The 25383-nt window shown below is 33.1% G+C and overlaps 2 protein-coding genes across 11 annotated transcripts in view; one reads left to right on the top strand and one right to left on the bottom strand.

The window, feature by feature from the left end:
• ntm (neurotrimin) overlaps positions 1-4798 on the top strand; it is a 398170-nt gene extending 393372 nt beyond the window's left edge. For 3 of the 9 annotated variants that reach the window (XM_051120656.1, XM_051120657.1, XM_051120654.1), the window contains 2 exons: positions 2888-2962; positions 3283-4798. In XM_051120656.1, the coding sequence (XP_050976613.1) occupies positions 2888-2962; positions 3283-3383 (176 nt within the window). In that variant the 3' untranslated portion in view covers positions 3384-4798. The remainder of the gene's footprint in view (positions 1-2887; positions 2963-3282) is intronic. The other 6 variants (XM_051120655.1, XM_051120658.1, XM_051120660.1 and 3 more) reach the window with 3 other exon arrangements.
• An 11543-nt stretch (positions 4799-16341) lies between these two features.
• opcml (opioid binding protein/cell adhesion molecule-like) overlaps positions 16342-25383 on the bottom strand; it is a 196074-nt gene continuing 187032 nt past the window's right edge. For both annotated transcript variants that reach the window (XM_051120664.1, XM_051120663.1), the window contains 2 exons: positions 22433-22584; positions 16342-22158 (listed from right to left, as the gene is read on the bottom strand). In XM_051120664.1, coding sequence (XP_050976621.1) covers positions 22055-22158; positions 22433-22584 — 256 coding nt within the window. In that variant the 3' untranslated portion in view covers positions 16342-22054. The remainder of the gene's footprint in view (positions 22159-22432; positions 22585-25383) is intronic.

Genomic DNA, 25383 nt, shown 5'->3' with positions numbered 1-25383 from the left:
TATTTTGTTTTAATAAAAGTTTCATATTGAATCTAGGGGGTAATCATTTAGACTGTGGCTAACAAACGCAGCTTTACCGAGCTCAACGGCTCCAGCCTAAGCAGACATAATTGAAACGCTTTAAAAAGGGGGCGGGGCTGTTCGATATGTTCTGCCTTGTTTTTTCTATTTCAGTTGAAATTACGTCACCACAGAAAAACGCTGCGTGTTCAGTGGACCTTTACGACTGTTTTAAGACTGGTCGAGGGTCACAAATCATGTATCGTAAAATTGTTAAATATATAGATAAATAATGAGTGTATGCTTCATGGTTGGTGGTTGTTGATGAGCCCTTTTGCCATGGATCTCATTCCAAGGTAACTGTAGTTCTCTGAAGAGTAGATCCAAGGAGGATTGTGAGTAATGTAGTTCCTTACTGTGTGGCTTGTAATTATTTATTTAATTTTTTTTAAATGAAGCTGGAATCACAGACTTATTGCCTTTACAGATACATATTTCATCATTTGCAGTGTTTGCTAGGTCTGGCTTTAAAGGATTATATGTTAAAAATCAATTCCTCTATGGAGAAAATAAATGGGATTTGTACTTCTGGAACCTAACTGTTTGCATTCTATTGAACAACGCAGCTGAACTCATGTGAACTGTGAGTAGTTGACTCAAGATCAAAGAACCCATTAGCAGAGCTAACTGAGTAGTTGACTAGTCAGTGCAACCCTGAAATATAAATATATACACTTATGGTATTTCAACATCTGAACGTTAGCATGTTAGGTGTTGTTACCGTATGTTTGATGAGACTGTTTGGCTAAAGCTTTACCTGATAACAAGGTAAACATAATTTTTAACCCAAAGACTACTAGAAACTTGTCCTGCTTAACTAAAATACAGAGCTGAATCTCATGAAACTATGTCCAGGTCACATTTTACTGTAAGATCAAAATAAATATATAAGAGTGTATTTTTCAATAAATAAATAAATACATAAATAAATAAATATAAAAATAAGCCTGTGTTAGGCCCATTAAAATCTGTATATTTGGGAGTATGAATTTTTAATGGTTGAATTTCTAATAAAATCTCTTTTGATACTAAAGCTGCATTTATGTGATTAAAAATACAGAAAAAAATATTATATTATATTATTAAAATCAAAAAGTTTTCTGTTTTAATATAAAAAAGGAATTTATTCCTGTGATGGTAAAGCTGAATTTTCACCAGTTAATACTGCAGTCTTCAGTATCTCATGAAAAGTTTTTTCCCCTTATTCTTTTTCTTTCTTTTTTTTTTTTTAACAGAACATTTATTTGCAATGCTTTTTTGTAACAATATTTACACAGATTTTTTATGTTTTTTTTTAAATATAGAATATTTTAAAATATTATTACAATTTAAAATATTTTTTATTTTTATATTTTTTAAAAATATATAAATGATTTCTGCGATGCAAAGCTGAATTTTCATCAGCCATTACTCCAGTTTTCAGTGTTAAATGATCATTCAGAAATCATTCTAATATGCTGATTTATTATTATTATTATTATTATGTTGGAAACAATTGTGTTGCTTAATATATATATATATATATATATATATATATATATATATATATATAATATATATATATATATATATATATATATATATATATATATATATATATATTTTTTTTTTTTTTTTTTTTTTTTTTTTTTGGAACCTGTGATATTTTATTCAATTTAACACATCCAAAAAGTATTAATTTCTTTCAAACAAACCCATACTTGAATGGTAGTGTACATTTATTACAAAATATTTCCATTTTGAATAAATGCTGTTCTTTTTAATGTTTTATTCCTCAAATAATCCTGAAAAAGTGTCACAGGTTCCAAATAAATAAATTAATTTAAATAAAATAATTAAATCATTGATAATAAATCAGCATATTACTATGATTTCTGAAGGATTACTTGACACTGAAGACTAGAGTAATGATACTGAAAATTCAGCTTTGCATCACAGGAATAAATTATATTTTAAAGTATATTAAAATAGAAAACCCCTATTTTAAATTGCAATACTATTTCACAATTTTACTGTTTTTTTCTGTATTTTTAATTAAATAAACAGCCTTGATGAGCAGAAAAGACTTCTTTAAAAAAACATAAAAATCTTACTGATCCCAAACGGCAATATACATTCATACTGACCTCAAACTTTTGAAAGATAATTAACAATAATAATATGCTTGTTTCAAACCTTTAGTGCTTTTTTCGTCCTCGATTTTAGGGCAAAATGTGATCAATTTCTTGACCGGTTTTATGAGATCCACCCATATAATTTCTACTTTTTGTACTATTACAGATTAATCTTTATTATTTTAATATCACGTCATATCAGAATACAAATACAGTCGTTTTCGTCAAACTCTCGTACTTAATTCTCGTTTCCATTTTTGACTGTGACAACCACACAGTTGTCTGTGCGGCATGTCAAGTGTCTGTTCTACTCCTCAGCTTTTGTAATCTGGTTAAACCGCGCCTTCAGTGATTATCTTGTTTATAAGCAACTGCAATTACGGCTGACCTCGGCGGTTGACTGGTCAAGGATGCAGCGTACAGTAGGGTAATGACGGCGAGAGCAGGGAGACGGGCTGTGCTGGTTTGAAATGAGAAGAACAGATGCTCATATGTTACAAATGTGACCACTAAAGACCCTCGCTTAGACGTTAATCAGCCAAGCTGGAGCGTTTTCGTCCCAGTTAGATGACCTGATACCCATGCCAGAATACTCTAGATTGACTTGATGAATATTTTTAGGCAAAAACATCTCATTCAGACTAAAATATGTGCCTAATAGCATATTTCACTTTGTGAATATAATGTGTTTTGTTATACAATCTCTCTTTTAGTGGAGACGGCTTCAGTTTTACAAATGACTTCGTCTGATTTAAAGCAAACAGCCTTTGAAAATGATTTGTTGGAAGGTTTGTGATACACAAGCTACTAAATACTACTAATCACTACAAACTCCTCAACAAATAGGAGATGCTATAATATACTAACATAGATTTTAACAAGACACGCTTGACTAGAAAATAGCAGCTAGCGCTAAGCTAGAAAGTGGTGAAAGATAATATTGAGGAAGTAAGATAAAATCAGAAGTGCAGATGCGTAGGTGAGCGCCCGACATAAGAGTTCATGCGATGTTACACACAGTCTGAAGAGTAAAAACGAGGGAGTTTACAGCACAGTTGGAGACCGGAGTTGTTTCGCCTGACACGTGTGAATCTTTTCAATGCTTTAGGACCCGGAGCAGTTCAGGATGGCAACAGCGGCACGTCGACGGTCTTTACGCCCACCTGTCTACTTCTCATCGTACTTCTACAACTCTTCCTCAAGTTTTGATGCCGAAGATGATTTCACTGGATACAAATCAGAGTTTGTGTGACATCGCTCTCATCTTGAAGTCACAGATCGTGCATGGGTTACCGAAAATGCCCAAAAATGTGCATGGGGTACCCAAGTACTTCCTTTTAATAAAGTAATCATCCATTTCTTTTTGTTTATAATAGAGTTTAATAATGTAACTTCTCTTACATTGCTAATTGTCGCGCTCTTTTGCCCCGCTGAATACAGGTTTGTATTCACTAAAAGCAAATGACAGAGAGGCATGTTTAATTTTAACTATTTAATTTAATTTATTTTTTTGCGACTGTCATTTTGATTTAACTCTGTAACCCTTACGAATTCATATAGAACACGGTGTGATTGGGGAGTTATTCATTTAAGTCAAAGGCATGCGATAAGGAAGGGCATATGTCTTTTTTTTTCTTTTTTTTTGGATTGTTGCTCTATTTTTACTGTGTCATAACTGTACAGCCAATCAAAATAAGCAGCAAAAAAGACACAAACAGGTTTTAGCTGAGTAATATTCACATTATGCTTTTTTGAGCACCATTTAAAACACATAAAACAATGCGGTACATATCAGTAATGTTTTGATGAACAGAACGGCACAGTTGGACTATGCAGAACCATATAAAAGCTCTATATAAAATGATTTATTTACACCGCCAAGTAATAAATGACGAAATAATTTGGGATAACAATGTATTAATCAAAGATGACAAAATGTGACATTTGGAGCTTTGATCCCATTCGAAAGCCCAAAGAGCAATCTTCTAATACCTGCTGAGTTTTATTTTTGTTACACCGTAGTTTTTCATATGGTTTTTTTGTTGAATTCTGTCCAGAGTTATACAAACCAAACCGGGCGTTTAAATATTATTTAAACACGTCATTCCTGCTAACATCTCTGTATGTATATGCATATATATAACTTGTACAAAGGGAAAATATGCACACTTGTTTTTACTAAAATTGTGAACCTGTTTAATACAATGCAACGTTTTCTATTTTTTGTTATTCCCTTTCTCTGAAGCTGTGTAATTTATTTCTCAAATGGTATTATGGTACATACCAGCTCATTGCAGTTACTCATTGTAAAATCTGATGTTTAAATATTGTGCTTTCGGAAAAAGCAGATGAGACTCATTTGCCCGTCATCATCACATCATGAGCAGATGTCCTGTTATCCTCTGTATTCTGGAAAAAAAAAAAAAAAGTGAGATTTGATTTGAAGTTGAGTCAGTCGCAATATTAAGGTGTTGGTTGACCTCAAATCCGCATTACAATTTTCCTCATTTTGTTGCGGTATTTGATAGGATGTATGCCTAATGTTTTCCTTTTTTTCATTTGAAGGAATAGTTCTGGCAAAGATTAAAACTCTCTTCATTTATTCATCCTCATGCTTTTCCAAAGACCCAAGACATTCAGATAATTCGCAATCTATGGATTTTTTAAAAATCATACCGTTTTTGAAATGACTTGAGGGTGAATAAAATGATGGCAGTTTTTATTTTTGTCTTAACAGTTCTTTAAATATCATGAACCACACCTCAGACAGAAATCAGTCTAACGTTAGTCCAGTGGATTTTAAGCACAAGTTGTATGTTATTGAAAGGGAATGTGATGTATGTGCAGTTTAATGGGTGACGGTGTGTTTTGCCCCAGAGTTGTATTGTTCATGGCATAATTTTTATTTTTATCTTTTTCCTTAAGATACAGGGACCACAAGCAGACTAAGAGAGTTCACACATTTCATAAATCTGCGAGATTAAAACTGTCACAGAAAAAATCACAAAATTTAAAAAGCACCTCTCGATAAATGACGTCTGTGAGTTACTGTGTTAAAAAGGTTTTGGATCAAGGCTGATCAAAGAGAGAGCGTTCAATCCATACACCGTGTTAACGAAACACAAGGCTCGTCTGTTAATGACTGTATTTCAATTCACATGTCCAACCCGGTGCAAAGAATTGACTTAATTCCCACCAACCAACCTTTAAAAACAACCAGTCCGGAGAAGAAGTTCATTTTGTTCCACTGATCTCTGGTGGTTCCCTGGAGAAGAACAAATTAAAAAAGTATTTTAACTCCTTGTATTGTAAAGAATTTGTTGCGTCATATGTTTTTCCTTTAATGGAGATGGTGTGTTCATATTTAAGACTTACAATAATAAAATGTTGTATCTAAATAGAATTGGTCTGTAGTCTTATTGCAATTATTGAAGGGAGGATTCAAAGATACATGTTATTATAAAATGAACACAAATATAAAATATACATGCCTAATTAGCAGTCATCTCTCTATGGTCTACCGGAGTGGCCATATGGTCTCCTTGAATTCAAGGTCATTGGTTTCATGAATGTCTTGTGCCACTTTGCACCAATGAATAACAACGTTTTACTTGAATATTTTTCAGAGTGGGAAACATTCACATTTATACAGTTTTTCTATTCCATTAATTGTTTAATAGTTGTTTTCCTGTTTCATTTTGAATCTGTTTAATGGGAGGTGCCATTGTGACAACTTACCCCATATAGTGTGACAACATGTCCTGCTACGAGAACACCTTTTTGTAACAAAGAAAACAAAAATAACAACTTTATTTAACAATTCTTATTCTTCTATTTATTCAACAATAATCTCCCCATAAAACAACCAAAACAAGCCCTGTAAATTATTATATTTAAAAAAAAAACATTATACAGGCACTTTACAGTTAATGGTATTTTACTACTTTCATTGCATTTAATGTATTATACTTTCAATAAAACATCTGCAGTGGGTTTTAAAAGCTGTTTTTATGCCTGAGATTTGTTTTAACCTGATTTTTGGCTAGGTGGTGTTTCGAGCACTTTGAAACAGTGAATCATTTTGCGAAGCAATTGGTTCAATTGATTCGAAGCTTCGAAAAGATTCGTTTTTCCCAAACACGCAACGAAGTTTAGGCGAAGCTTTGGGCGAAGGGAGACAGCGGTGGCTACTGGGCATGCGCACATTAATCCAACGTTATTTTTGTCACACTGTACAACAGTAATACTGTTTTGTATTAAAGTAACGGCTACGTTTAGGGTTGGGTAGTTGTAGACGTTAATAAAAAAAATCTAATAGGTAGAACAATTCATTTTATTGTTAGTTTCCAGTCGGAGATGAGTGTGGTGTTGCTGACGTAGAACGCGCATGCGTTGTGCCTTGTTTACAAGCTGAGGAATTTACCGCATGTTGTTATGGAGCTTAGGGTGAGGAGGGGAAGAAGAATTGTTGATAAAAGTCGTTATTTTTGTTTTCTTTGGGCATAAAAAGTATTCTCGTAGCTTTATAAAATTAAGGTTGAACCACTGATGTCACATGGACTGTTTTAACAACGCCCTTACTACCTTTCTGTGCTTTGACTGTGGTGGTAAGGTTACCTATGGAGGGTCAGAAAATGCTCAGATTTCATAAAAAATATCCTAATTAGGGTTTCAAAGATGAACGAAAGTCTTACGGATTTGGAACAGCACGAGGGTGAGTAATTAATGACAATATTTAGTTTTGCTTACCTTAAGCTATTTTAAATTGATCAGCCAAAGTATGTTTAGGCCTCATTCATGAAACTTGCATAAATATATTAGTTAATTTGTAGTAATTTGCAGGTAAAACAGACCTTCCCCCGAAAACTCTCCACCAGATTCACAAACAGATTTGATAGCTAAACAAGTGTATGTTAATGAATTCCAATCCTTTTTTAAATGGGGCCTGTGTGCGTGCTCATTTACAATTAGCATACAACTAACCTTACCTGAATTACGTGTGGAGGAAGACAGTGGAATCTTCTGAACTCCCTTTTCAGATCTGGCTCCAGTATATTGTATAAATGCAAAAAACTAGTAGACCATATATGCCTAACAAGAAATATTTATTCAACGTGTGTACACCAAAGCCTGTTTAGCCAGCTGAAAAAAAAAAAAAAAAATCTGAAAGCGTCCAGCTGGTGGCGCTTGACAATGTTTTGTTGACAGCGGTTTCCCCCCCTCTCCCCAACCTAGTTGAGACGCTTTGTTTGCTATGATTTGGAATATACATGACGGTAATGAATTACTAGTATCTAATTTTGAAGTGTCCAGCAATATTAAATTTCCTATTTCCATTGCTGTTCGGTTGTCGTACGAGACGGGTAACGTTAGGCTGGTCGAAACACACGAAAACGTGACACTGACGAGCGCTGCGTTTTACCCAAAGTTGTACAGTTACAAAAAAGAAAAAAAAAAAGCAAACGAACTTGTAAAATATTATTATGATAGTACATTCAAATTCAGTGACATCCGTTTTCAGAAAGAACACAGAACATGTTACGCTCCGTTTACACATGTTAAGGCGCAGGTGTAAGTACATTTCGTTCTATCAACTAACGTTAACGTTCTGAAAATACGAATATTTTTCATCAGTTTGAAAGTTTACGTCAGAACGGCTTTATGAACGATTTACACAAAAATCGTTCTGCTCGTGTTTCATTAATGAGGATCAATATTACAAATAGATTTCTATTTTATATAAGGACTGTTCTTTTTAACTTTCTAGGCTATTCGTCATCGAATATTAAAAAAATACACTACCAGTCAAAAGTTTTTGAACAGTAAGATTTTTAATGTTTTTTAAAGAAGTCTCTTCTACTAGCCTGCATTTATTTGATCCAAAGTACACCAAAAACAGTAACATTTTGAAATATTTTTACTATTTAAAATAACTGCTTTCTATTTGAATATATTTTAAAATGTAATTTATTCCTGTGATTTCAAAGCTGAAGTTTTAGCATCATTACTCTAGTCACATGATCCTTCAGAAATTCTGCTCAGAAAACATTATCATTATTGTTATGATGATGATGATGATGATGTTGAAATGTGATGTAGATTTTTTTTCAGGTTTCTTTGATGAATAGAAAGTTCAGAAGAACAGCATTTATCTGAAATATAAATCTTTTGTAACACTATAAATGTCTTTATTATCACTTTTGATCAATTTAAGGCACCCTTGCTAAATAAAAGTGTTAATTTCTATAATTTCTTTCTAAAAAGAAATTCTACTGACTCCCAAGCTTTTGAGTGGTATAGTGTATAATGTACAGAAGCTTTCTATTTCAGATAAATACTCTTTTAAATATTGATCATGATGATGATGATGATGATAAAAATGTTTCTTGAACAGCAAATCAGCATATTAGAAGGATTTCTGAAGGATTATGTGACACTAAAGACTGGAGTAATGATACTGAAAATTTAGCTTTGATCACAGGAATAAATTACATTTTAAAATATATTCAAACAGAATACAGTTGTTTTTTTTTAAATGGTAAAAATATTTAATAATTTTACTTTGTTTGCTTGGTAAGCAGAAGAGACTTTTGACTGGTAGTGTAGTTTCCACAAAAATATGCAGCGCAACTAAAAAAATAAAAAAAAATTAAACTTGCTGAAACCAGAACAAATCCACACCAACACAGGCTGATTCAAAATCAATAATTCAAATCCCAGATTCTGAGAGCACTTAAGCAGCATCTCGATCCTCTGGTTAAGGAAGGTGGTGTCAGTATTGTAAGTGTTTTAAAGGGATTTGACAGACACGGCCTGTGGGAGTGATGCACATGAGCTCTAAGTGCTGAGCTTGAGAATGAAGCTGCGAGATTCATGCTGAAAGTGACATGAGAGCCGTCTCTGATTGAAGTTAAAAAAGGCTTCAGTGAGGACTCTTAATTAAAGCCTCGCATTTCACTGTCTTTTTTTCTTCCGTGATTGTTCATTGTAGATGATGATGGCTGTAGTATCACTCTCTGCTGCTAGTTAGAGAGGCACCAGGTGACAAACATGGCAGGATGGAGGACAATTAGGATGGCGCTGAGAGACAGCTGAAAACGCAGGTAAACAGTCCGATCACCTTTACATATCTGAAAGAGAATGACGGCCGTAAAATATAAAATTGGATGGATGAACGCATGGAGTTTTATTTTGGAGATGGGGGCTAGTTGTCATGAGGGTTTCCACTCAAAGTGAGTAGAGTATTTTAATCAAAAGTCAGAATGCACAAATTATTGTTTTCTATAATCATACTTTTTAAATACTACTAGTTACAATCTAATCTAATCTAATTCAGAGCTGCTGAAGATTTGTTTGTGAATTTTATCTTCAAACTAAACTTGTTTTATTGTAATTTTGGCACATTCAGGCAAGAACAAACTACTTAAAGAATTAAACTAAAAGATTGAACTGTGGTCTAAGGACCAGGGTTATTATAGTAAACTATTTATTTAAAAAAGTTACTTAAAATAAATAAATAAATAAATAAATATATATATATGTATGTTAAACGTCTATCAAATACTTTTACTTCAGACTCACTAAATTCCCAGCCTCAGCCCAATCAGAATTACCGTTACTTAGGTAGAAATCTATACATCGGAGCTTGATTAAAAATGCATTTTTTTAAAGAAAGACAAGGAAAGAAAGTGACGTGACGTGTGACCCATACTCGGAATTTGTGCTCTGCATTTAACATTTAACCGGAGCAGTGGGCAGCCATATTGCTATTGCTGCGGCGCCCGGGGAGCAGTTGGGGGATCGGTGCCTTGCTCAAGGGACTCGCCTCAGTTGTGGTACTGAGGGTGGAGAGAGCGCTGGTTATCCACACCCCTTTCGATTACAAGCCTGACTCCCTAACCATTATGCCACGGCTGCCCCATATATATATATATATATATATATAATTTTACTATTTATATAGTAATATATAATTTTTTTTTCAGCTATTCTTATTACATATAATTACATAAATTACATATTAAATTGTATATTAATTACAATATAATTTATTTAGTAATATTTTACTAAGTTTTTTACTAATTATATATTTTTATATGAATTATTTTATAAAGTTATCCGATATAGGCCAAAACAATGGTTTGATATTTTTGTTCCCTTTTGAATTGTAGTTATTTCCTGTATTACTTGTTTTTTCCTTCTTAAAGTTACTTAAAATAAAATAAATGTTAACCAAAAGAAAAATATATATATTATACATTATACATTAGTTCAACTTGTACTAAAACTACTAAAGAAACCTATAGACATTAAATAACTAATGAAAATGACGCAACAAAATTTCCAAAGTCTTAAGTAAAATTAAAATGAAATTTTTCAAAAAATAAAAACCTGTTCAACTATTAAAATTCAATAAAAATGAAATAAAAATTTGAACTATTAATAAAATTAATTTAGACCAAATTGTCACGTGTTGTAGATGTTGTGTACTACATGCTTAAATATATATGTAATGTATAAATTGTTATTTCCAAGATATAAATTACAATATGATTTATTTATTTGTTTAGTAATATTTTACATTTTTTTGTATTTGTAGGCCGAAACAGTGGTTTGATATATTATTGTATGTTCCCTTTTGTAGCAATTTTATGATTATTTTTTTTATTCTTAAAAAAGTGACTTGAAATAAAATAAATGTTAACTGAAAAAAAAAAAAAAAAAAATATATATATATATATATATATATGTATATAGTGTATATGTATATGTATGTGTGTGTGTGTATGTGTATATATATATATATATATATATATAACTAAAATAAAAACTATATAGACGTATTAAAAAATGAAAGTGACAAAGACAGGACAGAAATACTAAAGTTGGAAGTAAAATGAAAATGGAAAATAAAAATATTAAAAAAACTAATTCAAGCTGTTAATGAAATCTATATAGGCCAAGTTATAACATGTTGTAAACGTGTGTATGACATGTTCAAATATATATGTATATGTATAAATTGTTTTTTTTTTTCCAAGATATTAATTATGTTTAATTTAAAAGTATTATACAATTATTAATTACAATTACAAATTGTTATTTAATAATATTTTACTAATTATTTGACTAATTATATATTCTTGATATGAATTATATTATACAAGTTTTTGTAGGCTGAAACAATGGTTGAATATTTTTGTATGTTCCTTTTTAAAATGTAGCTATTTCCTATTTCCTGATTCTTGTTTTTTTCCCCTTAAAATTACTTTAAATAAAATGTTAACTGAAATAAAATATAGCATTTCAGCTAGTTGCCATTTAGTTTAACATTTACTAAATTGAGTTGAGTCATTATTTCAACTTGTACTAAAATAAATATATATAGACATTAAAAAAAAAAAACTAATTAAAATGATAAAGACACAACAGAATTACTAAAGTTGCAATTAAAGTAAAATTAAAATGGAAAATAAAAACATAATTCAAACTATTAATGAAATCTAAGTTATCACGAGTTAGGCCAAGATGTCATGTGTTGTAAATGTTGTGTGTGCTATATATTACATTTTTTCCAAGATATGTATGATAATATATTATAATAAAGTTATTTATCATATATTAATTACAATATTTTGTTTGTTATTTTTAAATGTTTTCCTAATTACTTTGCTAATTATATATTCTTTATATTAATTATATTATGCAATTTATAGTACGATTTGATATTTTTATATGGTCCCTTTTAAATGAGCTATTTCCTGCCTTTTTTTCTTCTTCCATAATTGTTTTATTATTCACATTTCACTGAAACCCACCAATTGTCGAAAACAGGTTATTTAATGGCAGGTTCAGATTGTAAAAACTTACCCCATGTAGTGTAATAGCATTCCCTGTTATTAGGGCATGCTGGCACAGAAGGTATCTATCTATCTTACTTTTTTTTTTTTTTTTTTTCCCTGGACCTTAACAGTAAAACTGTTCAACAGCTTTTTTTGTAGCCAAGACTTTAATGTATGTGCCTATACAGAAATTACCATAATCCTACCCTCAGACTATAAATATATATTTACTTGGATTGCAGGAAAAATTGTGGGAAGATGTCGCAAGTAGAATTGGCTTTTAACAAACAAACGGCAGATGCTGATATTGAATATTCATAGAGTTTTAAACCGGGGGTAGTGGAGGTGAGAAAACTGTTACGCAACTTGGCGATTTCTTGCCAGTCCTTTGTCTATAGGCTATTAATGTTCGACATGAAAACAAAAGAAGGAAGCCAGGGAACGATCACCTTTTATGCCAGGGGGTGAAGGTAGACAATCACCTCCCTTGAAGCAAACAAAAGCCTGCTCTGTTCCGCCCTTCTGTACTCCTGGTGGACTTCTTTATCGTAGTGCCCAGGAGCGGCGCTCTGGAACATGCCATGAGAGCTGCTTGTTCGGAAAGATAAATATGTGAATAAATAAGCATTTATACAGACCGCATTAACTTGACATGACATTTCTTGGCTGCATTATCTTTAGGACTACAGCCAAACCGAGAGCGTATCGTCAATAGAGCAGGACCAGTGTGAGCAGAGATGTGCTAACGAGGTAAACTGTCTTTTAAAACAATGTAGCATGTCAACTTGTTGAAAAGGCTCTCTGCAATAGTTAAAGAGGTCATGAACTGCCTTTTTTATTATTTTATACTGTTCTCTGGGGTCCACTTATAATGTTATCAAACTTTTTACTTCATAAACATGATGAATTAGAAGTAATAGGCTATTTTCTGACCTGTTTTGATCCCCCTCATCAGAACGCTCTGTTTAAATAAGCGTGGCGGATTGTAAAATCGGAAGTAAACTCCCACTGCTATGATTACCTAACAGTTGTGTATGTTTGACAGCCTACATTCTTCAAATAGACACTGCTGTGATTTAGGTTAAAATTGCATACATTTTTAATCTAAATCAAAGAGACAAAGCAATAGTGAGCACATAATACAGGGCTCAACGCTATGGATTTTTTTCTACTGGCCCTGCCACAAAAAAATAAAATAGTTGCTATTATCAATGTTTTTGACTCGTGTTATCTCTTATATTAATAAATAAGCTTACATGACACCAACATTTTACATAGTAGCCTAACAAATATATATATAAAAGTTAACAAATGATTTGTTTGTTCAAAAATTCTTGAATTATTATTTATATTTTATTACAAATTAAAAGATGCTTTAGGAAAAAACAGCAGACAGAATAAAAGAGCTCAAACTCAGTTTCTACCAGCAGGTGGCGCTTATGGAATATCAGCGATATTCCGTTTCTTTTGTTACCGCTGTAAACAAAGCAGCGCTGTGTTTATGAACGCTAGTTTAAATGCATTATTCAGAGGCAAATGAAAAGAGAACACCATGTAAACTTTTCTTAAAACAGTCAGTTCCCTTCAGAGATACATTCATATAAACCCGTTTCAGTATTTAGGATAATATTTCCAATATTTCGCGCACTCTGAACGGCGATCTTGCTCTGACTGCTACAGTATTTTTTCCTTTTTGCGTTCGTCTTCAGCATCTCTGGCCTCTGTTAACGGATGTTTAAAGAGTTCGTAATGTTTCCACACATATGGCAATTTGAAAAATGACTGCATGCAGTTTGTGTGCAAGCCCAGGAACAGATCGGTTGAAATACATCCTGTCGTTCGGTGCATCTATACTCCACTGTATATAAATTAAATACAGATTATTGCTAAAGCTACAAGGTTAAAAAATGAAGTGAACAAAGGACCGAGTTCTTACTGAAGCAATCTGGATCTTTATTAAAAATAAAGTTCATCCATTCTTTCCTAATATTAGGATCAGAAGGAAGGCAATGCAAAGACTTTTTCCACAGCTTGTCTTCGGAGTCCTCTTTATCGTTTGGTTTCTGCATTGACCTGCGTTTGGCTCTCTTGTTATTTACATTACATGCATGAATCGGTGGGCGAAACTAAACAGGCAGTGATGTAGAATCAGGCGTTGATCTTCTTCTGTGGAGGCGGTGTTTAGCCACATTATAATGTCATAAAGTGGTACATTCCACAACTTGTCATTTTGGCAGCCTGGCTTCGATGTAAGCTGTTTGTAGAATAATTAGCAAGTTTTGAGTTCTGAAACTTACAGGATGTTTTTATAGTGCAGAGACCTTTTATGTCAGAAGATCTGCAGAATTTTGATTTCTCAGTTCATGATTCTTTTAAGCACATGGTAAAGGTACAATGGATTTTAAATGACTTTTTAATATGTTAATCAGACTACAATGATAATGTTTCTGGTGCTAAAGAATAGTTCTCCCCAAAATGAAAATTAGCTGAAATTTACTTAACCTCAGGCCATGCAAAATGTAGATGGGTTTGTTTCATCAGAACAGGTTTGCAGAAATTGAGTATTTCAACACTTGTTCACCAGTGGATCCTCTGCAGTGAATGGGTGCTGTCAGAATCAGAATCCAAACAGCTGATAACAACAGTTTAAGTTAAAAATATCTTTGAATTTCTTTATTACAGTTTTTTTGCTTCACAAGACATTAATTGATGGTCTGGAACTGTGTTGGGGAAAGTTTTAAAAGTTATGCATTAAAATAGTGCATTATTCCATGAAAAAGTAACTAATTGCATTACTTGGTTGCTATTTATGGAAAATAATATTACGTTACTTTTGCATTACTTTTTTCACCTGAAAAAAAAACAAACAAACAAGAAAACACTTATTTGTTTTTTTTTTTTTTTTTATGACAACAAAAACCCATAAAAGTTATATGTTTGGCAACCGTAAAGGCCCTTTCACACCAAAAGTGAATAAATAAGCCTTAGACTGGAAGAAGTGTCTCTGGAAGACTTAAGGTTCTTGGACACTGAGTCCAAAATTTTTGTATTTGTTTCTTCGTATTTGTCAAAATCAGTCATGCACAGAACGTCAAGGTGTCAAAACACCAAAACGATTTGACTTTTTTTTTTTGTTTTTATGGGCAAAAGTTTCGGAGGCAGTATAAACATGACAGGTCATATCTATTTTTTTAACCTGTGAAAATTTGGGACGAGAATTTCGGACTCGGCGTGCAAGGATCTTTATTCCTGCTTTCTTACAATACTGGACAGGAGAGATGTCAGTATGTAACTTGTGCTACTTGTAATGCATTACCCCCAACACTGGTGTGGAGTCATGTGTATTACTTGTGAATTGTTGTTTTTATCAGCTGTTTGGACTCTCAGAGGATCCACTGGTAAACAAGTGATATAAGTGATATATTGCTGAATTTCTCCAAATCTATTCTGATGAATAAACAAAATCATCTAGGATGGCCTGAGGGTGAAATTGTCAGCGAATGTTCATTTTTAGGTGATCTGTTCTTGATATGACATGACAAATTCTACTTCCCACAACTTTTGTTAGTTCATGCAGCTCAGTTTCATGAAATAATATTAAGAAATATAAATTTTGATATTAAAGGCATAGTTTACCCAAAAATGAAAATTTGGTCATTAAATACTCATTCTGAACTCGTAAGACCTTGTATGATTAATAAATGCTTTAAAAGTATTTTTCATTATTAGTTCATATTAGCTAATGCAGGTAATTAATAGCAAATGAAACCTTATTGTAAAGCGTTACCATTAACAAAGGTAAAACCACAAAACCAGTCTTAAGTAGCATGGGTATATTTGTAGTAATATATTTGATATATATGATATATATTATTTGTATACAATATATACATCATAAATATATGATACTGATTGATCGACGCGCCCAAGAAAAAAGCTGAGCGCAGTGAATGAGTTTTTCATATTTGTAGCAGTAGCCAAAAATATATTATTCTTTTATGTCAAAAATCATTAGGATATTAACTAAAGATCATGTTCCATGAAGACATTTTGTAAATTTCCTACTGTAAATATATTAAAACTTAATTTCTTATTAGTAATATGCATTGCTAAGAACTTCATTTGGACAACTTTAAAACTCCTGATTTTCAAATAGTTGTATATGTATATGTATAAAACTCAGTTAAAAAAAAATGACCCTTGTGACTGGTTTTGTGCTCCAGGGTCGCATATTTTATATGAATAACCAACACGGTGTTGATAGATTGTGCATCCCTTTTTAAAAGCTTCTATGTCAGTATGTTACATAACTAACAACCCCAAACTAGAAGAAAATATTCTTAACTTTATTACACAGAACACATACAACAGTCTTGTACTCATTTTCCAATAGTAAAAAAAGAAAAATACAACTACGGCTGTACATGCACATTGAGAGAGCTGTGTGTTGCAAATGTTAAGGTATCATACACTTTACAATCGTAACTAGATAGAGACAGTCAGAAAAAATAAATACAAACATACAATACAGTTTTGCAAGGGAGGGCAAAATACTTTTTTGCCAAGAGATTTTGGGTGAAACACTGTGCTATGATTAGATGTAGCATGTATACTTGCAGCAGTTTTAAAATAACGATGATCAGGTCAGCAAAAACCCAGAGTGCTGTTATTGAACGTTTGCTATTTTGTTCCCTCAGACGACAATAAATATAAATATATCGATTAAAAAAATAAAGCAAAACAATTACATTCTGAATTATACCTGTTTGTAACTTAAACGTTAAATGTCATTTTTATGTACACTACTGCCGATCACTGTGAAGGTTGTAGCGCCACAGGCTGTGGTTTGTATCGTTCATCCCAGCAGTTAAAATGACATCACTGTCAATAGCATCTTCACCGACACAATATTAGTGTTTTAAAAAGTTAACCGACATACCAAAATGATACTCTAATAATCTACAGTACAACCTATTTATGTACTTTAACCTTGTACAAAATTCACCAGAAATCATTGGGAAATTTCACTCGAAACACAACTGAGATACCGATGGTTAATGTTACTTATCAAAAGATGATTTTATGTCTTTCAAAACACTAAAACAACTCAATTTAATGAGTAAAACCGAGCCGGTTGTTTACGATGACGCATCCCAAGCGGAAGTTTCCAGGGTCGATACTGAATCTATTCGATTGCACTACCACATGATTTTTTTTTTTTAAATGCACGCAAGGCACAACGCTAACAAGGAAAAGGTGTTTTGATCTCCGCAATTACACCGTCCTCATATTTAACAATCAAATAAAATCAGGATAAATATTTGCATATATATCTTTTTTGTTCACATACAGCATTTTTAACGTACTGCATGTTGAAGAACAGTGTCGTGCTGAACGTAAAGAGCTCATGAATGTCATGATCACAATGAGGTCTAATTAATATTTCAACTCCACGTTCACATGATCTGATATCCACGAGAGCGAATCTTTTGAAAGAACTCCGCCATGTTAACGTCAGTCACAAAAACCATTCAGTCGGTCACAGAGCAGCATCCTTCAAATTAGAGTGCAGGAATTTCACTTCGGAATCAACTGAAAGGTCATTTACAGTCTGTGGGCATATATTTATTTCTCAGTGATGTGGCAGACCTTGGACTTGAATCATTCCTCTTCAGCGTGTTTGTCTAGCGCTGTTGACAGTGCTCACTGAAGCTGAATGCAGACAGCTCACAGACAAGGTCTCATTTTAGAGCTGTAATGTTACTCGTGTGGGTTGAGTGCTTGTGTCTGTATTTCCTTTGAGCTACTTTTAAAGGAATTTTCTCCAAGAAATGAAAATGTATTCATCCTCAGGCCATCCAACATGTAGATGAGTTTGTTTCTTCATCGGAACAGATTTGGAGAAATTTAGCAATATGTCACTTGCTCACCAATGGATCCTCTGCAGTTAATGGGTTGAGTCCAAACAGCTGACACAAATACCACAATAATCCACATGACACCAGTCCATCAAATAACGTCTTGTGAAGCAAAACGCAGCAGGGCTGTCACGATTCCTCGATTCAATTTGAGTACTCTATTTAAAAAAAACCTGTATCTGTGCTTTAACTATTTATATACGTGTAGGTTACATACGTGCGTCTCAGAGCAGCTCCGTTCACAGTAAATGCTGCTCCACAGAAACAGTTCTTATTTACACGTGTGGAGCGTCTCAAACTCCATCTCTGCATATTGTTGTGAATTTGGGTTTATTATAACGTTCATCTGGGAATGCAATTTCATCACATTTGTAAGGTAAATAATAATGAACTTACGCAAACACAAGAGAATACATTAGTATCTTTCTCAATATGCTAACTGTTCAGCACGATTTCAAAATAAAAGTTTAAACTCTCTGAGTTTACACATTTTAATGTCCACATATTAAAGAAATTACAGTGGTTGTCGCATTTCTGTCTTAAGAAATAGGCATATATTAAAGATTAAGTGGACATTTGAATTAAATGTTGTTCATGCAATATTAAACAAATATTAGATCGCGCAGTTAATCTGTAAAAACAATCGGAATGTACATTAGCTCTATTGTTTATAATACATTATGTATTTTAACTTTTCAGTTTATTAAAACCATATCTGACCCTGAACCACAAAACCAGTCATAAGTAGCATGTGTATATTTGTAGCAACAGCCAACAATACTTTGTTTTAAAATAGATTTTTATTTCATACCAAAAATCATTAGGATAGTAAGATCATGCTCCATGAAGATATTTTGTAAATTTCCTACCATAAATATATCAAAACTTAATTTTTGATTAGTAATATGCATTGCTAAAAACATTTAGACAACTTTTAAAGATGAATTTCTCAAATTTTTTTTTTTTTTTTTTTTTTCTCAGATTCTAGATTTTCAAATAGTTGTATCTTGGACAAATATTGTCCTATTCAACAAACCATACATCAATGGAAAGGTTATTTATTCAATTTTCAGATAATGTTTAAATCTCAAGAAATTGATATTATGACTGGTTTTTGTGGTCCAGGGCCACATATGATTACTTGCTTTCGATGCTTTATTTTAACTAATTATTGTTGCCTGGTTGCTATTTGTATATATATATATATATATATATATATGTATGTGTGTGTGTGTGTATATATATATATATATATATATATATATAATGTATATGTAATCTGTTTGCTTGGACCTATTTTTATTACCACAAAAAATAATCATTACCTGATTATTCGATTAATCATCAGAATAATCAACGATTACTCAATTACAAAAATAATAGTTAGCGACAACCTTGGTTTGTAATAAAACAAAACCACACTTAAGACGTTTTTTAACTACAAACCATTGTTAGCAACTGTTTGGACTTCATTCTGATGGCACCCATTCACTGCAGAGGATTCATTGCTGAACAGGTGATGTAATGGTACGTATTCCAAATGCGATAATAAAACAAACTCGTGTTGGATGGCCTGAAGGTGAATTTTCATTTTTGAGTGAGCTGTTCCTTTAAGCTTCTATACACTGCCGGCTACTGATAAGTGGACATTTCTGTTGGGTTTCCAAAGTCCCTTATGAGCGTGTTGACGGGTCGGCTTTCATAGAGTAACAAGTATGAAAGCACGGCTGCTAAATCAGCAGACTTATGAAAGGAAAGATACGGGATATGAAATAGATGAAATCTGAGATTACCATATTCTTCGACCTGCTCAGACATGCACAATTTGACATTTATATGACATTATATTAGTGTGGAAATTAGTGCTAAAGATCACGGATAAATTGATGGTTATCACCCAAAGATACGCAAGGAAATATGTCTGTTACTGGGACTTCTTTGTCCCCAGAAGTTATTAAATATCATCATTTTATTATATCATTTGCGATAACAGTTTTGGCTTCTGTCAAATTTACTTCAAGACTCAAGAATACAAAATCACTTAAAAGAAACTCAGCACCAAAAACCTGAGAAAGAAGTTGAAACTCTTCAGTAGAGTCATCCAAAGCAAATTCAATTTGTTTAAAACAACACAAGTGAATCTGGAAAGGGATTTACAACAAAATATTCAATGACTGATGTTTATTTGGTGGTATGAAACGTGACCTGTGGAGATCAAGACTGAGACGAATAACTCTTTTGGACTTTATAGAGGAAATCTCTATTCAGAGTTGTTCAGATCAGTTCCTCTGTCCCATTTGGTACGCTTAATGATTATACAGCTCACAACAGCTGTCATCCTAAAGGGTCTTTATATGAGGAACAGATTTTATGTAGCTTACATTAGGGCATACTGTCTGCGTCTACACTAAAAACTTCTCTAAGAGCAGCATAAAACATATTAGACCAGGTAAGGAGTCTATATCCTACTGCTTGTAACTATGTCAGCTCAGTACAAGTACACGTGCAGGTTATCGTTGTGATTCCTTTGTCGTTTGAACAGCGTCAATGGCAGATGAGCACTGAGGATGCGCTATGTTTTTAGGAACTGTGTGCTATATTATATTGAACGCATAGATCTTATGTGTGTGTGTGAACAGTATTTGCATACATCTGTACATGTACAGTAAATCAAATATCACATACAGCATCCCCTAAAATGTATTTGGACATTTATGCCACACAGTGCGTGAATGTCATTGTGTTAGATAAAACATAAAACAAAATAAATAGTAAAATTATTATTATTATTACTAAAGTAATGATGTACACTACCAGTCAAAATTTTTTAAACAGTAAGATTTTTAATCTTTTTTTAAAGAAATCTCTTCTGTTCACCAAGCCTGCATTTATTTCATCCAACGTGTACGGCAAAAACAGTTTTGAAATATTTTTACTATTTAAAATAGCTGTTTTCTATTTGAATGTAATTTATTCCTGTGATTTCAAAGCAGAATTTTAGCATCATTACTCCAGTCACATGATCCTTCAGAAATCATTCTGATTTGCTGCTCAAAAAACATTTATGATGTTGAAAACAGCTGAGAATTTATTATATCCTGTATTTTGGATCAGATAAATGCAGGCTTGGTGAGCAGAAGAGATTTCTTTAAAACCATTAAAAATCTTACTGTTCAAAAACTTTTGACTGGTTATATACTGTTTTTCTTTTTCTTTTTTTCCTCCTTTTTTTGTTTTAATATGTTGTTAAATATTATTTATTTCTGTGGTAAAGCTGCATTTTCAGCTGCCATTACTCCAGTGATAATAATAATTAAAATATTTATCTCTCTCTCTCTAAAATTTATTTGTTTGTTTTTTGAAATAATTGTTAAAAAGTCAATGTTCATACTGTAGTTTATGTAATGAACGATACTAGAGAAGTGACTTTATTCATCCAGTAAAAAAACACCTTTAAAGGGTATTGGATGAGAGGAAAAAATGTAAAAATATGAAAATGGAAATGCAAGAAAATTGAAGTTAGTTGCAAGGAAAAAAAGATTTGCTTGGTTTAATGACATTCAGACATTTTAAAGTGTGACTTAAGCGTCCAAATACTTTCTGGGCCCAGTGAAGCTTTTTTTTTTTTAAGTTCTGTTTCTATCTTTCTTTTTTGCTATTTGTCGTTTTTATCGATTATTTTAAAAAAAAAAAAAAAAAAAAGGAAAATAAAAATGAAAAAATCATGTTATTTTACAGGAAAACAAGACACCAGTAACCTCAATTCACACTGTTCAATACTGAGCAAAAAACCATTCAGTTCACGATTACATGAATTTTTGCTTCTCTTTTCACATACAAAAGGTTGGAGAGACACATATAGTGGTTCTATTATTATTTCTACCCAGCTAACAAACTGACTCCATTCACAGTCCAGTTCACTGTTTCAAAACACGGTTAAATCCCAAAGCATCTTATTACAGACCCATAAACCCACACAGACATTTCCCTTCAAAAATTAAACATAAGGCAAAATAATTTAAATGATGATGACGATAATAATAACTGATAAAGTACTCTCCTCGGTGTGTGGGACTGTGAGTCTGCGTGCGCACGGAGAAACGGACACGCTGCTTTAGCATCAAAACTTGCTGAGGACCGAAAGAGTTAAAACGAGAGTCAGAAGCAAGAATGAGCTGGCTGGCGATAAGGCTGCGTTGTTCACATCGTGTATCGCTCCGGGGCCTGCGGGAAGAGAAACCCTTCACGTTAACAACCTCCCAAACATCCAGCGTGTGTATCATCATGCATTATGCCGTTCAAAGAAATTGCTGTGAATTCAGCGCTCAAACGCCGTCAGAGTTAGCGAATGCCTCGGGGCGACAAGACGAGAGCTGATGTAATTGCATTAGGCAAACATTTGACACATTGAGACGCTCGTTGACTACACTGAGTTACACTTGACATGGATTTTATGCATAAATTAACATTCATTTCGTTATTAGAAAGAGCCTCGTACCGTTCAAAATAATGCTGGTGTTTGTTATTCCCAGCGTGTTCATGGCCACACAGGTGTAGTTCCCGTAATCCTCTTCGGAGACGTTAAAGAATGTTAGCATGGACTCTTTACCCTTGTTTTCGATCTTGACCCCATTGAGTCCGTTGAAGAGTCTGGAAAAGTTGAGGTCAAGTTAGCAGTGTTATTCAAAACAAACTCTACACAAGTGGACGGCTGTTGGCACAAATTAACGCGCCGCTCTCGCACAAAGCTGCATGTGACGTAACTGTCTAATAAATAGACATACATTCATAGTTTTTAATTAACTAGCTCTGATGAAACCACTGCTTAAAGGAGTGTTTTTGTTCCAAAACAAAGGTTCACATATAATGTACTCACTCCCTTGTCATCCAAGATGTTCATGTCTGTCTTTCTTCAGTCGTAAAGAAATATGGTGCCCCAATTATGAACGATCCCAGCTGAGGAAGAAGGGTCTTATCTAGCAAACTGATGTCATTTTCTAAAAATATAATAGAAATTTATACACTTTTTAACCACAAATGCCCGCCTTGCACTAGCTCTGCGTCCACGACTTCACGCATTTCATAATCATTTTGCAAAACAAAAGCAAGGTTAGTTCTTCATCTGTGTACTTCGGATCAAAAAGGTAGGGTAGGGCGGAAATCCCATTTTCTCCTCTAACTTCGAAATTATCCAGCATTGTTGGTTTACCTTTTTTTTTTTGTAAAGGGCGCTTGACTTTCTTTGCACGTTCGCTTTGTAAACACTGGGTAGGTACTTCCACCTACCTTTCCAACGTGACTATGTAATGTGTGAGGTTGAGCTAGTGCAAGACGAGCATTTGTGGTTAAAAAGTATATAAATTTGTGAATTATTTTTATTTTTTTTTTTAGAAAAATGAGCAATTGTTTTGCTAGATAACACCCTTATTCATCGGCTGGGATCATGTAGAGCTATTTGAAGCTACATTGAAACTGCAATTTGGACCTTCAACCCGTTGACTCCCATTGAAATCCATTATACAGAGAAAAATATTGGAATGCTTTCCTCAAAAACCTTAATTTCTTTTCAACTAAAGAAAGAAAGACATTAACATCATTGATGACATGGGGGTGAGTTAATTATTAGGAAATTTCTATTCTGTAAGTGAACTACAGTCTTAATGTATCAATTTGCATGTAAGTGCCCTCATTATGCCATTTTGAATATTGCCTTTAATGCAATGTGTAATGTAGCTGTATATGAATGTAAACAATCTGCAAAATTGTAAAGCCAAAAGAAGGTATAGACTCTGAACAGCCGAAACGAGTCATCATTAATTCAAATCACACTTCTGTTGCGGCTACACATCACGGGGTAGACATTTCCATAATTCCCGCCTATATTCTACTTGGCTGGCCACAAACACTAGCTTGTTTGTGTGGTAAACATCCTGTTGAGAAGATGCTGTGTAAGTAAATTCAATTTATTTTCATTTCCGAATGAAGAGCCTGCAAAGAATAATTGTTAAAATAAATTTTTTTGTATTGTACCACAGCAGTACAACCTAAGTTTTTTGTTTGCTTGTTTTCCCGCCATTTTACTGACAACGGCTTCACTAATTTTGGGGAGTTCAGTGCAGTATTCACAAAACGCTTGCTCTTGATGGCTCAGTACCTAGTTTATTTGAACCAGCTGGCTCCACTGAATCACACATTGGAGTGTATGATTAATAAATGTTTATATTTTCTGTCAAGCATTGGAAATACAGAACTGTGGCAATGGGCGTATCGTTTCCAACGCATGCTGTACGTGGTAGACCAATTACAACATACTGGGCCATCTGACCGATCAGAGCAGAGTAAGCTCACGAAAAGGAGTGGACTGAATCTTAGAACTGTTTCAAATTAATCAGTGGGCAATCGCTGAAATTGAGGTGACATTAAATACATATTTTGAGGAAACTAAAGCATTTTTTGACCTTGCATGTGAACTTATTTTAGGAGACACAAAGCAATATTAGGAACCTTAAAAATGGCATAATAGGGGCACTTTACATTATCTCAACATTTATTTCTCATAACGGTATATGTTAGTTAGGTATGTTTTGAAGCATGGCAGCTAGTTTGAGCTGGTTTAAGCTGGTCCTTAGTGACCAACTTACAACTAGCTTAGGACAGTGTTCATTTTGATGGCAAATTTTGATTGTCATTAAAATGCCATTTAATTTTAGTCAAATTTTAGTCATATTTTAGTCATCTGAATTGTCTTAGTTTTAGTCGACTAAATATCCTAAGTTTTTAGTAAAGTAGATTTAGTCGGCTAAAATCTAACGGGTTTAGATAGTGTAATGCATTTATTAAGCATTTCTCTAAAATGACCAAACTCACTGTATAGGTTTGATATTAAGGTTTTATCATGATAGACAGATTTAACTGCTGTGACATGCAACATGACTTTATATAAAGGTTTAATTAAAACCACTTCTCATAAAAAACAAGAACATGGTCTTCTTTTCAATGAAATGCCAATGGTTACATAGGCTAATTATGCATTCTTTAATACAACTTGTTTACCACATTCTTCATTCTTTCAAGCAGACATATTTATTTCTATTTATTAGTTATATTTTGTATCATCAAATTTATCCTTATGTCTGCTCTTCTCTTACTCTTAGATATTGACATTTTCTAATGTTTTATGAGACATGCAGCAAATGTATGCTAGCTTATGTCCCGCCAAATAGATCAATAAGCTATGATACAGTTGTACACATCTAACCTCCTAACCAGGCAGCAGATTCGTTCTGAATGGATCTCTTCCCAAATCTTCCCTCACTAACATTTTCGTCTCGTTTTTATTCGTTGACGAATGTCAATAGATTTTCGTCATAGTTGTCATTCAAAACAAGTTTTTGTTTCATTATCGTCTGTGAAAAAATGTCGTTGACAACAATTCTGACAAAAAAATTA

Source organism: Labeo rohita, chromosome 10 (assembly GCF_022985175.1).
Source record: "Labeo rohita strain BAU-BD-2019 chromosome 10, IGBB_LRoh.1.0, whole genome shotgun sequence".
NCBI lineage: Eukaryota > Metazoa > Chordata > Actinopteri > Cypriniformes > Cyprinidae > Labeo > Labeo rohita.
Note: the sequence above shows the minus strand (reverse complement) of the source record. Positions and strands in the feature narration are given on the sequence as shown.